This window comes from Triticum dicoccoides, chromosome 1B (genome assembly GCF_002162155.2).
Source record: "Triticum dicoccoides isolate Atlit2015 ecotype Zavitan chromosome 1B, WEW_v2.0, whole genome shotgun sequence".
In the NCBI taxonomy this organism is placed as follows: domain Eukaryota; kingdom Viridiplantae; phylum Streptophyta; class Magnoliopsida; order Poales; family Poaceae; genus Triticum; species Triticum dicoccoides.
The window spans coordinates 30,441,674-30,456,768 of record NC_041381.1 but is presented as its reverse complement, the minus strand read 5'-3'; the positions used below and the strand labels follow the sequence as shown (position 1 = coordinate 30,456,768).

At 46.1% G+C, this 15,095-nt stretch overlaps 1 protein-coding gene across 1 annotated transcript; it reads left to right on the top strand.

Moving 5' to 3' along the window:
- Positions 1-8,948: 8,948 nt before the first annotated feature.
- On the top strand, positions 8,949-10,770 carry LOC119300256. The gene is made up of 3 exons (XM_037577282.1): positions 8,949-9,296; positions 9,391-9,553; positions 10,347-10,770. The coding sequence occupies exons 1-3, from the start codon at positions 9,000-9,002 to the stop codon at positions 10,433-10,435; spliced, it is 549 nt and encodes a 182-aa protein (XP_037433179.1). The 5' UTR covers positions 8,949-8,999; the 3' UTR covers positions 10,436-10,770.
- The last annotated feature ends 4,325 nt before the right edge of the window (positions 10,771-15,095 follow it).

The following is a 15,095-nucleotide window of genomic DNA, read 5'->3' as shown; positions in this document are numbered from 1 at the left end:
TTGCAAGGTGTGAAATTGAGCTCGGCTCAATGCCCGACCACGAAAAAAGATAGAGAAAAGATGAGTGTCATCCCCTATGCCTCGGCCATAGGATCTATTATGTATGCCATGCTGTGTACCAGACCTGATGTAAACCTTGCCGTAAGTTTGGTAGCAAGGTACCAAAGTAATCCCGGCATGGAACACTATATAGCGGTCAAGAATATACTAAAGTACCTGAAAAGGACTAAGGAGATGTTTCTCGTTTATGGAGGTGGCGAAGAGATCGTCTTAAAGGGTTACGTCGATGCTAGCTTTGACACAGATCTGGATGACTCCAAGTCACAAACCGGATACATGTATATTTTGAATGGTGGGGCACTAAGCTGGTGCAGTAGCAAGCAAAGCGTCGTGGCGGGATCTACATGTGAAGCGGAGTACATGGCAGCCTCAGAGGCAGCACATGAAGCAATCTGGATGAAGGAGTTCATTACCAATCTAGGAGTTATTCCCATTGCGTCTGGGCCGATGACTCCCTTCTGTGACAACACCTGAGCTATTTCCCTTGCCAAGGAGCCCAGGTTTCACAAGAAGACCAGGCACATCAAGCGTCGCTTCAACTCCATTCGTGAAAATGTTCAAGATGGAGACATAGATATTTGCAAAGTGCATACGGATCTGAATGTCGCAGATCCACTGACTAAACCTCTTCCGCGTGCAAAACATGATCAACACTAGAATTCTGTGGGTGTTCGATTCATCACAGTGTAACTAGATTATTGACTCTAGTGCTAGTGGGAGACTGTTGGAAATATGCCCTAAAGGAAAAAATAAAATGAATATTATTATATTTCCTTGTTCATGATAATTGTCTACTATTCATGATGTAATTGTATTGATAGGAAAACGTGATACATGTGTACATACAGAGACCACAACATGTCCCTAGTGAGCCACTAGTTGACTAGCTTGTTGATCAACAGATGGTCATGGTTTCCTGACTATGGACATTGGATGTCATTGATAACGGGATCACCTCATTAGGAGAATGATGTGATGGACAAGACCCAATCCTAAGCATAGCACAAGATCGTGTAGTTCGTTTGCTAAAGCTTTTCTAATGTCAAGTATCAGTTCCTTAGACCATGAGATTGTGTAACTCCCGGATACCGTACGAGTGCTCTGGGTGTACCAAAGTCACAACGTAACTGGCTGACTAAAAAGGTGCACTGCAGGTATCTCCAAAAGTATCTGTTGGGTTGGCACGAATCGAGACTGGGATTTTTCACTCCGTATGACGGAGAGGTATCTCTGGGCCCACTCGGTAATGCATCATGATAATGAGATCAATGTGACTAAGTGGTTAGTCAGGGGATCATGCATTACGGAACGAGTAAAGTGACTTGCCGGTAACGAGATTGAACGAGGTATTGGGATACCAACGATCGAATCTCGGGCAAGTAACATACCGTTTGACAAAGGGAATTGTATACGGGATTACTTGAATCCTTGACATCGTGGTTCATCCGATGAGATCATCGTGGAACATGTGGGAGCCAGCATGGGTATCCAGATCCCGTTGTTGGTTATTGGCCGGAGAGCTGTCTTGGTCATGTCTGCGTGATTCCCGAATCCGTAGGGTCTACACACTTAAGGTTAGATGACGCTAGGGTTATAAGTAAGATTTGTATGTGATTACCGAATGTTGTTCGGAGTCCCGGATGAGATCCCGGACGTCAGGAGGAGTTCCGGAATGGTCCGGAGGTGAAGATTTATATCTGGGAAGTCATCATACAATCACCGGAAATATTCAGGGGTATATCGGTATTGTACCGGGACCACCGGAGGGGTTCTAGGGGTCCACCGGGAGGGTCCACCTGTCCCGGAGGGCCTTAGGGGCTGTAGGTGGAAGGGAACCAGCCCCTAAGTGGGCTGGGTGCCACCCCCCTAGGGCCCATGCGCCTAGGGTTGGGGGGGAACCCTAAAGGGGGCGCCCCCGTTGCTTGGGGGGCAAGCCCCCTCCCCCTTGGCCGCCGCCCCCCCTCTAGATCTAATCTAGAGGGGCCGGCCCCCTTCCCCCTTCTCCCTATAAATAGAGGGGTGAGGGGAGGGCTGCGGCAACACATCCAAGGCGCAGCCCCTCCCCTTCGCGCGAGCTTGGCAAAGCCCTGCCGGAGAATTGCCACTCCATCACCACCATGCCGCCGTGCTGCTGTTGGAGCCATCTTCCTCAACCTCTCCCTCCTCCTTGCTGGATCAAGGCGTGGGAGACGTCACCAGGCTGCACGTGTGTTGAACGTGGAGGTGCCGTTGTTCGGTGCTAAGATCGGAATCCACCGCGATATGAATCGCTTCGAGTACGACTCCTTCATCCGCGTTCTTGCAACGCTTCCGTCTCGCAATCTTCAAGGGTATAAAGATGCACTCCCCTCTCTCTCGTTGTTAGTTACTCCATAGATTGATCTTGGTGATACGTAGAAATTTTTTAATTTCTGCAACGATCCCCAACATCTGGTGGGTCTCAGCAGTCAGCGTGAGAAAAGATTATTTTTTAGGGTAAAAAGGATGCAGTTGCATGCATGCGTCCATGGGCATGGTGTATCTACACTGTCAGCTTCTCACGTACAGTCATCTTCCGATGACTCTTGGTTGTTGACCATGTTGACCACACCGTGCTGAGCGCACCAAGGCCGATGGCGATGGCGAGGCCCCCTACTGGAACAACCCGGAGATGGGGAAGACACGACAGTGGAATCGCATATGGAGAGGAGTGGGAAAGTTGACTAGTTCGGGTGCGCGGCAGCACTGCCGTGGTGCCGCCCATGGGACACAGGAGCAAGAACTGAGGTTGAAGAAGGAGCACATCTGTTGGATTAACATCCAACGGTCCAGCTGCTAGAATCAATTGTTGATTAAGTTGACAAAGCCCTGCGTACACGTCTTCTTAGTAGGCCCACAAGTCAGCCACCAAATCTGATGGGTCCCAGCTATCAACGGGGGAAATAATTTGTTTCGCATAACAAGGAGGCACTTCCTTCCGTGCAAAGATACAGCCGGTGGGTCCCAGCTGTCAAGCGAAGGAAACATTTTTTTCAGCTTAATCAGGAGGAACTTTCCTTGCGTGCGACAATGGACCTCGTGGGTCCAAGCCGTCAGGCTCTCCACGTACAGTCATCTTCCGATGACTGTCGTTTGTTGACCACACCGCACCGAGCGTAGCGAGGCGGTGGACAAAGGCGAGGCCCCGGACGGGAATGACCCGGAGATGGGAAGGCGCAATAGTGGAGTCATAGATTGAGAGGAGGAGAAGGGTTATAATTGTTTCCGGTGCGACATGGGGCTGCAGTCGGTGGAGAATAACATGAGGTGTGGAGGGGTGGAGGGATAGCCTGGCCGGCGGAGGGGTAGCGCTTTGGAGTGGTGCATGCTAAGCAGAGCCGCTAACCGCCGGAGGGCGGACCAGGCGCTCCCGACGACGCTGGAGGAAGAAGACGAGAAATTGAAGGTGGATGCCGGCCGTTGGATATAAAACTAATGGTTGTGGATGTCATAATCATTTGTTGACCAAGTTGACAACGCCCTGTGTAGGCTTCGACCTATTGGCCCACATGTCAGCCTGCAAAAATGTGGCATATATTTAACCCATGTTTTCTAGAATGTACAATCCATTTGCTGGGCTGGGTGAACAAATAATTTAACATCAATGTGGCCCATGTATATTTTATAAGAAATCCTAGCCCATTTGCACTTTCTAGAAATACACGAATTAGCTGGGCTCATTCTATATATAATGTTAGGTTAGAAGGAGCAATTAATATCAAAAAATAAACTGGAGAGACACATTTTTGATATATAAAATTAACAAATTAGCGAGTTATTTCTCAAAATAAAAATGAGCATGTTATTATTACATTGGTTCTTTAAATCTTCGCAAGCTTTTGTACGCAATCACTAGGATTTTCCTTGCCTGTGAGTAAAAAACAACCAGGATTTTCCATACCAACTATTGTTAAACATTTACTTTTATAAGTTAATAACACGTGGGATGTTTTCATAATGCATATATAAGTCTTTATAAAATATATGATAATATTAATAATATAAATATATATAATGTGGTTAGAAGGGAGAACACAAATTGGACACAACATTATTCTTATATATAGATAAATAGAACAGAGATCTGCGTTTTATTAAAAAAATACATTGGGTTGGCGATCTTTAAGAAAAAGCGCATAGGGCGGTATGGACCTAAAAAAATAAGTTGAAATCACTGTCTCTGTTTGTCGTGGGCTACGCATGTTAAAAAACAAAACCTAGGCCTAGCTGATACTTGTTCACCCTCTGGAAAAAAATATACCAGCTAGATCCCCGAGCGAATTCGATTAAAGAGGGGGCCGGTGACGCGACTGAAGAAGCACATCAGGAGCAATTTCTTTCTTCAATGGATGGCTCTCGATGGCGTTTTTTTACTTGCCTCTGCACCATACAACTTGTATTTTTAGCCTCCCAGTCCATGGTGGACCAGCAGCCCATTTGCTTGGCGGACCAACCTACAGAAACCAGCACTCGATTTTTCATCAGGCCCCAAAAACAATGTAGTACTATGTTTGTTTTGAGGCCAAAAACATTACGGCAGGGGTTGAGCAGGGGAGGGGGGAAGGCAGAGCAAAAATATTTAAAAGAGCTGATGCGCCGTTACTACCCTAACAAAGCAGGTGCAATTCTTCTCGAGAAGAAGTTGTGCCGTTGACACCCACACGTCACATATCACATAGTAGGCATACTAACAAGTTCACACACAAGTACAACAGAAATGGTAAACATTCGTATCAAACTCAGCTTCACAGGACACGTTCATATTCATTGCCAACATTCACAATCAACGACTCAAAATATTCATATATACACAAGTTCAGCATGTCTATGCATCCAAATGATTGATAGATCACACGATAATATTCATAGACAATTCACAAAAACATTCATATATACACAAGTTCAGTATGTTTATGCATCGAAATGTTTGAGATCATAGACAATATCATCCATGGACGAACTTTAATTACCTAGGGTACAGAGTGGTAAATGGTGTTCAGTTGGAGGTACTTCTTGCTAAAATTAATGCTTTTACGAGTAAACTTTCGAGTACATAAGAGGCAGCACAAACAATCTGAACTTTGCTTGTAGGTTTATTCTCAAATAGTGGCCTTGTGCCGAGGGAGGTTTGAGCAACTTGGCCACTACTTTTATCCAACTAGTTTACTGGCTAATCTTGGTCATGTAGCTCGCCAAAATTCTACATTGCAGACAAGAAAGGAGGCGGTTGAGAAAATGAACCACCCAAAAATTTTGTGTAGTTCAACTGAAATGGAGCATCCCTGTCGTGCAGACTGACTAAGTGCGAGATGAATATATGTGTCAACCAACTTGTCTGGAATCTTTAGACTCCAGGCCATATAGTTCGCTACCATATCTGCCAATAACCAAAAGACACAAGTTAGGACAAAGGACTGGACTGTGTTTTTCTAGGCTATGCGCCAAGCAATATTTTTGGCGTTCACTCTCCTAACACTTGGAGTTTGACAACTGGTTGACACCGGTTGATAATCAAATTAATATAGGCACTTTTCTTGTGAACATCAATGCTTGTCTGAGTGAACTTTCGAGTACACAGCAGTAGCATAAGTATCTGTCCATCTGATCTTTTTCTGCAGTTCTACTGAAATCACCCAATGTAATGATTTGCCTATGAGTTCAGGATCCAAGTTAATCTTATATAAAATCGGCAAACAGTAGCACAATACCAAGTTACCAATACATATGACAAGCACAATAATCAGGATAAAGACCAGTACCAACCTATGTGAGGTAGCATATCAATTACTATTTCCATTGACTCGAAGCCGAGATAAGCGAAGCGACTGACAGCAAAGGAAGGAAGCTAGCCCAGATTAGCGACTGACAGGAAAGGACAGAAGCCGTCGAGGCAATGAAGCACCCAAAGTTTTTATGCAGTTCCACCAAAATTGAGCATCCCTGTTGGCACATATATTGAGATAGTGAGATTACTATAATGGTGGTACTAGTTGATGAAACGTACACTAACAAATAGAAGCACCCTCATTATCTTAATGGGTAAAGTTAGTAACATAGTAGCCTTTCTTAAAGAGAGGTATTACTTTATTTAATCAGTGCCAATTAGCTCAACACTCAAAGCATTGCCATGTATCATAGGTTGCAAAACTTTAACTTGCAAAGATAAAGGAGTTTCTCATGACAATAGCACGATAAAATAGAGATGACAACAAACTAATATGGATGAAGGCCTTAGGCCCGTACCAACCTGAGGAAAAAGCTTATTCATGCAGTCCCATAAGAGATGATAAAGCACTCACTGGAATCACTCAATAGTATATATTTTTGTGCACTTCAAGTGTATGGTTGAAATCACTCTTGATCACCAGTGCTGAGATTATATCAAAAGATTATCAAGTACTTCCGGCAGAGTTAATGCACTAGTCGGGATACAGTTCATTGTATTGTCTTGTGTAGTTCCACTAAAATGTATGATTGGCACAACATGATATCTGTTTGCACTAGTAGGAACAAGGTGAAACCTTCATTAGCTTAGTGAGAAAGGATAGAAAGACATTAGCATATTACTCTAACTGTAGCATCGAATTCATGATGGACAATACGAAAACATTGCCTCATTGAACCAATGGCAATAAATTGACATGCAAAATAATAGCACTATTATGTCATGACACTAATAATATTCCCTCCCTGCTCCACCACATGATTGACCTCCATAGACAAACATACACACGTACATGATTCAGCATAGGGTGCTACTAAAGATTTTGTTTTACTCCAACAGGAAAATTAGGTTGCAATAAATTAGTGGTACTTAAGTAGTCCAAATTAATTAAGTGACCTTGTAGGAGAGACAACAGAAGTGGAAGGGTTCCATGGAGGATCGTCTCACCTGTAAGGTAGACGTTGCTGGAGCCCTTGAATGGCCTCGACTGAGCCCTATGGCTTTCACCAAGATCACCTTGGCACTGTTTATTCTTCTTCTTCTTCCTCTTCATGCTATGTTTCCCTTTCTCCTTACCAGTTGGTGAAACCAATTACATGATTGGCCTTCTATTTCAGAATTAGTTTTGTGAGTGAGGGATTACAAGTGTACTAGTAAAAAATAGCATTATTTTCTCATGGCAGCTGCAAAATAGAGATGAACACATGCATTAAATATCATTCTTACATAAAGGAAGGTTATGGTGCCAATATAGATGATGAGGATTGGAACACATATCTCCTTTTGTACAATTCCACCAAAATAAACCAACTGTTCCATTCTGACATTCCAGTTAAACAGCACAAAAATCACTTCTTTTAAGAAGTGTTTTGTGTAGTGCACCAAAAGGTCCCAACATCAACCAGGTGAAATGGATATCCCTGTTTGCACAAAAAGCTACAGAGGAAACGGTTAGAGTCTCAAACAATTACATGCAAAAACATTTGGCTAAACTTGTCATGGCTTATAACAGTGGCATGGCTTCATTTTACCAGGGGCATTTGATTAAGAACATCTAACTATTTGGTATAAGGGCATGGGACAGTGGGTACCAGCAGTCCAGCACCATGTACCTAGACAGGGGCATAACATGGTGATTCATAGTTTGTTGCCCCGAGAAACATATCTGGGTTGGTCCCATTTTTGTTCACTCTAGCCACCTACTCCTATGTGTGGGTAGCAAATCTAGTACTAGTCATACAACTGTGTACAACGTTACCCCTATATTTCCCTTTTCGACCAAGAGACCGGTTGGATGACCAGTCTGTACTACTTTCGCCACCATTCCTTCCCGTTTGTACCAAGTCCGATGTACATACTAAATTCCCGCACCCCCACTTTATTTCTTGTTTGAACCAAGTACAAGATTCGACTCCATGAAGTAGCTTTACCTCTAACAATAGAAGAAAAAAATAGGTGACGTTGGACAATCTGATCGAGAGGGGCCTCGGAAGTACAAAATGATGCACATGCAGCGACGTAGCGATCTGGGGAAGTAGAGTAAGGCAGTTTTGAAGGAAGATATACCAGAAGGTCGTCGGGATGTGGATAGGTGGGCGGCGGGAGGCCGAATCCGCCCACACTAGGGCAACGACGAAGAGATCGGAGGACCTCCCGCGCCAGCTCTCGGCTAGAGATAACGGTGCGGCCGGCAGTGGGTCTCCTCCCTCACTATCGATGACGGCCTAAACGCTGCCCCTCCTCCCCTTCACCGGCCGAGGGGGATACGTCCGGATCTGTTACAAGTGGCGATGATAGAAAGATAGTGTTTTTTGAAGGGAGAAAGACAGTGTTACCACCGCTATCTTGTTTATATATGGAGAAGGTGAGAGTGTGTGAATAGAGCAACCCTAGCAAGCAAGCGCGGAGGCTGAAGCCTATATATACGTAGTGGGGTAGTTTTACTTTTTCACTCCATCAAAACAATCGTTTAAAATTATGTACGTGCCAGGTCGCCGTTTTTTCCTTTTTAGTTGTCGATTGTTTTTTCAGATAGCTACCTGCTTATTCCAAGTGGTGTTACGGTGTGCCAGGTCGCACTTTGTATCGTTCATGTCTGGTACAAGTCCCTCCATTAAAACAACAACCACCCCCTCGTAAAAATTGTGAACAAGCCCACAGCTAAAAATATCGGAAACGTGGGCTGCGCTAACATGCATTATTATTTATATTTTCTACTCCCTCGTTCCTAATATAGTTCTTTATAGAGTCCATAAGAAACGAGGCAGTTGTCTCCTGTGTTGGATTTGCACGGATGGCTAAGATTGAATGGGCGAGTGGGTCGATCCGTGGTAGGACCCGACTCACCAATCACAGGCTCCTCCCTCGTATGCCAATTCATCAAGCAAAAGAAAACAGAGAGACGGGATCCCAGTCCCTACCCAACCCTTCCCAAATCGGCGCAACTCCCACCCACGCCGCCAATGCATCTCCGGTGATGGCGACGGCGACGGCTGGTCCCGCGCCCACGTTCTTACATCCCAAGATGCAGCGGCTCGTCTCCTCTCCTCTCCGGTCTCCGCGGAGGAGCCACCCTGGTCGGGCAGCAGAGAGGATCGCCGCCGGCTGGATCCTTTCTCTTCTCGACGGCCAAGCACCACCGGTTGGAGCCCGTCTCATCCCCCCTCTGGTCGCCGTGCAGCACGTTCGGGTCCAACCTCCCTCCCCCTCGACGGCGCCCGAAACCCTAGCTACCCCCTCTCTTCCACCCATGACCATGGCGAGCCCGCACAAGGTGCAGCAGGGCAGATCTTTCCTCCCCCTGTTTCTTCTTCTACCGATGGTGTTCTTCCTCTCCGCATCTGATGCGTGCGTGCGTGCGTCTGCAGGCACTTTCTTCCCATCTCATCTCCCCGCGTGAAGGAAGGGGCCATGGGGAGATAAGTTTCTGCAGGTACCTATTCAAGAGGAGGGCCATGGAGAAGCCCCGACGCCATGGAAGAAATCTCACTTCCTCGATTCAGTCCAGGGAGACGACGCTGCTGCTGTTCGGTTGAGTCATTTTTCCTCTCCCCGATTTCAACATGGACACCTGCATTTTCTCCTCTGCTACTTCAATTCGCTGCTGCAATGCCTGATGAGAGTTAGATAGATATTGGCATCTATGTGCTCCTTGCTTGCATTCAGAAATTAAATCGATTTCCTCAACTGGATAGTCTTGTGATCTCCTCTGCTGCAAAAAGTCTTGCCTCTGCTTGCATTCACTCTGCTAATATGTATTAGATGGTCATGTGTTTGTCCAACAATGCCTGCAAGTCTCGCGTTTGTTTTACCCAAGCAGCAACTTGTCGATGCTCTACTCTAGAATAAAGCCATTGCAACCCCTATAAAAGGAGTAGTCCTCCAACCCGGGGCGACTTTCCCATATTCCGAATTCAAGGGTTTCAGTAAACTACCCGCACCAGTTCATTTTGGCGGAGTGCGGGTTGATTTCTATTAACTATAGGGGGCTTTCTGCAAGATTTACTAGGCCGGAGCGCGTGGCCGGGCTCAGTTCATCTAGCTCGGGCTTTAGTCCTTTTAGTACCACCTCGCGTATATGTCTTAAATTCAAACTGAAAGCATAAAATTACGGAAAGAAGCGTATTATGACGGTGGACCCAAGGAGTCAATCCGTGCTTTATTATTATTAGGGAAAGATATATATATAGACAAAAGCAAAGATATAAAGTTTCGCTGGCGCGGCTGCTATCACAAACGCTCATTCGTGTGGGATGTGGTCCCTCCTCTTACCTCATTTGCATTTCCATGTAATATTTCATTTGATGCTTATTTCCTCTTATAGAGAAAGTTGGACCATGCTACCTGCGAGACAGCAGCAGCCAAGACGCCAGTCCAGGAGGAAGGGACCACCCGTGTTCGGCCCGAGACTGACGTGGAGAACTGTTGAGCTAAGGTTCGAACCTTTACTTTCCATGCCAGTTTTTCCCTCATTACTTGGTTTCAGGACGGCCAGTGCTGTGTGATGTTGTTGATCTACTCCTATCTTTTTTCAAAAATTGTATCCTTAAAATAAAAGGCAGCCGAATCACTGTTGCCCAGCCGTGGTGCGTGATGTTGTTGATTTTGCCGATCCACTTCTTCGTGTGCATATGTCGATGCAGACAGACGCGATTCGCTACTGGATAGTGCAGCCAGAGCGCGGGAAAGGAGATCTCCCCTGGCCATGTATGATGCTTCCCCCTATTCCTGGTCTAAATGTCATGGATTGCCAACGGTAAGGTTCAGAAACACGTCCGTGCGCTATTGATACACACACAGTCCCTAATTCGGGCACGTATGGCCACTAGTGTCGTCTGTATGTGCTGTTCAGACGCTGACGCGAGAGTTCGCGTGCCCTGGTTTCACAGCAGCCCTGCCTCCCTCCCCAGCCAGCCACCTTCTCCTCATCTCATATCCCTCCGTCAGCGGTCATGACGACGTGCAGGCGACCCATGCTGCTCCTGGAGCCGCGCTACTCCTCCCTGGCCCCCGGAGTTAGATCCGCCAAGGCAGCCGACGGGCACCAGCATCGCGCCCTTCTCACCGTGGTAGGCCCAACTCCTCCACACGATGGCCTCCTCCATCAAGGTTGCCGAGCTCCCTCTCCTCTTCAGCGGCCTCGAGGTTGACATTACTAAAGAATTGTGTGATTGGTACTGTGTACGTATGATGGTAATTTGAAAGTTTGAATGTGTTTTCTGTGTGAACTGATGATTAAGTTCAGTTACTTCTAGACTTGCTCCTCCTACTGTGCCTCGCTTCCAATTCTCCACTTCGGCCTGATCCGGTTCATTTATATACTGTGGCTGCTTCCTGGGAGGTTGGGAGTGGGGTATCGCGTATCTCCACTTCTCCGGCCGTTCGTTGCCGAGGTTTACTTCTTGAAGCTGCATGTGAGAGAGTTAGAATTTGATTTCTTTTTTGTCAAAACTAATTAGGCCTACGGCTTCAGTGGAATGGTAGCAGACTGATTGATGCTTTAAATCTCTTCCTGCGGATGTCTCCGTAGCTTATCTAGTAGTTCCATGTTTGGCCATGAGATCAATGACAAAAAAACTGCTTCTGTTCTCGGTAAAATATAGTTCTGAAGCATAGTACCATGTCTCCATACTTCTGTCGAATGTTGAGTGTAGAGTAAGAAAATAAAGGTAACGTGGTGCTCATGACCTATTTACTGTTTGGCCTGGGAGAGTTTGTAATTCACTTCATGAGAAAATAGAAGTGCACCATACTTGTTCAATAGCATCGGTGGCAGTAAAAGTGTAATTCAGTTTGCAATTGTTTTTGTGAAGCATTCTCCCTTGGCTAGATTAAAACAGATATGTCCCAGGTTTACTCCCTAGCTTGGAAGGCCCCAGTAGTAGCTTAGGTGGCAAATACAACGAGCCATTTAAGAAAAAAAGTGGCACATAAGTTTTTGAACGGATGAAGATAATTGTATCAGACTAAGAGCATCTCCAACAGCCGCGCTTCGCGCCACGCGTTAAAAATTAGTTTACCGCGCGCCGTTCGGCTAGTTTTGCGCGGCCGCCGGCGCTGGCTCCAACAGTCGCGCTAAAATGCAGCGCGCGACTCGCACAAACAACATATACATTTCAAATAGAAGCAAAAATGAGGACGTGGGCATAGCCCAGTGGTTGGGGGCGCATGATTGTAAACCTAACGACCAGAGTTCGATCCACGTCGGGGACGAATTTTTGGAATTCTCATGAGGGATGCTTCTTCTATATCAATAAATCCGTGGGTGCTAGTGCCCATGGAGTTTCATTTTTTTTTTCAAATAGAAGCAAAAATGATTAAATAAATTAACAATAAATAGTTCAATTTCGTTATTATTACAACCCAAACAAATAGTTTATTGTTCAGTACAACAAATACTGCAATAAACACAACAAATAGTTCATGAACAATACAATGTCGAAAGCAGAAGTCATGCTCTTTGTCGTCCATGCCATGCGCACCATTCCTCAATGAGATCCTTCTGAAGATCATTGTGTGCTGCGGGACTCCGAATTACATGGTAGGAGGAAACAAAACAGGCCACCCTTTCAGCCCTCCGTCGCACTCGCACAGGATGTCCCAAGAGCTCATACTGTGAGTAGTCTAAATCTTGGCCACACTCATTCTCGATGATCATGTTGTGCATGATCACACAAGCATGCATGATGTACCAAAGCATTTTTTGATCCAAAAATCTAGCCGGTCCTCCCACAATAGCAAATTGGGCTTGCAAAATCCCAAAAGCTCTCTCCACATCTTTTCTAGCCGCCACCTGAGCATTGTGTAATCAAGATTTTTCTTACCTTCCAGCTTTTTCAACGGTTCACGAAGGTTTGCCACTCTGGATAGATGCCATCCGCTAGATAATAGCCATAGTTGTACGTACGACCATTTGCTACAAACTGCACCGGTGGCAACTCACCGTTTGCAATATTATTCATCAGTGGTGACCGGTTGACAACATTGATGTCATTCAAAGATCCAGGCATTCCAAAGAATGCATGCCAAATCCAAGTCTCCTGATCGGCCACCGCTTCAAGGATTATAGCGGAACCCATTTTTTGGCCGTGGAATTGCCCATGTCATGCCTTCGGACAATTCTTCCAACTCCAATGCATGCAATCTATTGAGCCAAGCATGCCAGGAAAGTAGCGAGCTTTGTTCATCGTCAATAGCCTAGCGAGTCTTCATCACTGGGACGTCTCAAATACTCCTCGCCAAACGTTTACACAATTCCCATTTCAAAGCGCTTGACACACATGATGGCTTGGCACTCACCCATAGCCAAGTAATCATCAACTAGATCAGCCGGGATACCGTATGCCAACATAAGCAAACAGATTGTCACCTTCTGAAAGGTGCTATGCCTGAGCTCTCCGGCGGCATTCCTCCTTTCCTAAAAAAACTTGTCATGGCTCGCTAGTTTCTCTGCAATGCGCCTGAACAAGTCGGTGCTCATCCTGAACCGGCGATAGAAATACGACTCCGGATATGTGGAATTCTCCACGAAATAGTGCCTCATCAATCTTTTATGGGCATCAATCCTATCTGTCGAAATTTTCTGCCAACCCATAACCGAACCACCGTGCTTCGGTTTTTTATTGATATGCATAACTCTTCTTCGGAAGAAGCATACGAGGAACTCATCTACGATGTTCAATACTACGCTATAAAAACTACAATCAACATGCACTAAATTCATGAAGTTTGAGCAATACATACCTTGTAGGCGTTTTGTCGAACACCTTGCAGGCGCCGAGCGGCAGCGAGCGCTCGGGCGTTGTTCGTCGGAGGACGGACGCGCGCGAGGGCTGGCGGGACTAGAGGTGGGGGGCGGAGAAGCCGCGGCGGCACGGGGATAGGCTGGGGAAGCACCGGAATGATCGACGGGGGCACGGGCGGCGGCGGCGGCGACGCGGCTGGATGGGGGGTGAGAGTTAGAGAGCGAGCGTGCGAGAGTCCAGCGTGCGGGAGCGGGCGCAGCAAATAAGCGGTGCGTGATTGTGTTTCGGCCAGCGCGCTGAACTACATAAGCCGCGTGCACTGTTTTTGGGCGCCCGCTGGAGAAACTATACCGGCTGCGCTCGCGCTAAAACGTCCAATTTTTCGGCGCGGCGCTAGTTTGGCGCAGCTGTTGGAGATGCTCTAAAGAGCAACGCCGCTCCGCTTTTGCCTGGCAACCCCCGACGGCAGCACGGATACCGATGGAGATGTGGAGATGGCGGGCTTCCTACACACAGCCGGCGGATCCTCCCTGATTTGTCACGGCAATCATCCGATCTGATCGCGTCACAACGAACCACAAGTGTTGACCAAAGTGTTTCCAGTCGCCAGCAGCTAGCCGCCGAAAGTTTCCAATAGACTTGATTGCTTTGTTAGGCTAGTCATAGTGGGAGTAACTTAGGTAGTAACATGACACATCGAGAGACAAATTTGCTTATGTGGCATGGAATTAATGAGGGAAGATATGCTTGTGGTAACATAATATGTTACTTTAACATAACACACCCCGACAAAGGTATCTCAACAAATGAAATACTTACGCAAATAAATGTTAGAAGACCTAGAAAATTCTGGCGGGCCTTTCAACATGTTGCTTTCATTATTCTTCTTCTCCTTTTTAATTATTTTGACTCTAATTGATATGTTTGGACACAAACTCAAAGATATAAAGATGGGCATTGCACCGAGCTTCATGGCAATGCCATCCCAAAACCAATCACTCCACAACCCATACATTGTTGCCATGATTGCTAGATCATGCCATCCCACAAAGAAACCATGAAAAACTACGAAAAGAAATAAATAAGCATCCAAGTCATGCACATACACACACAACATGATGCATTCTTTGCATGCCTAGGAATGAATAGGAAACGACCAAAGACGGTGTGGTTAGTTGCGGGTCAATCGGGGCCACATTCCATTTTTTGGGAGACCCTCTTTAAGATGGGTCGCGACAAGCCTAAGTTCCTCCTTGAGCTTCATACACTAGTAGATAAAGGGCCTATTGTCCCGGTTCGTAAGGGCCATTTGTCCTGGTAATTGAACC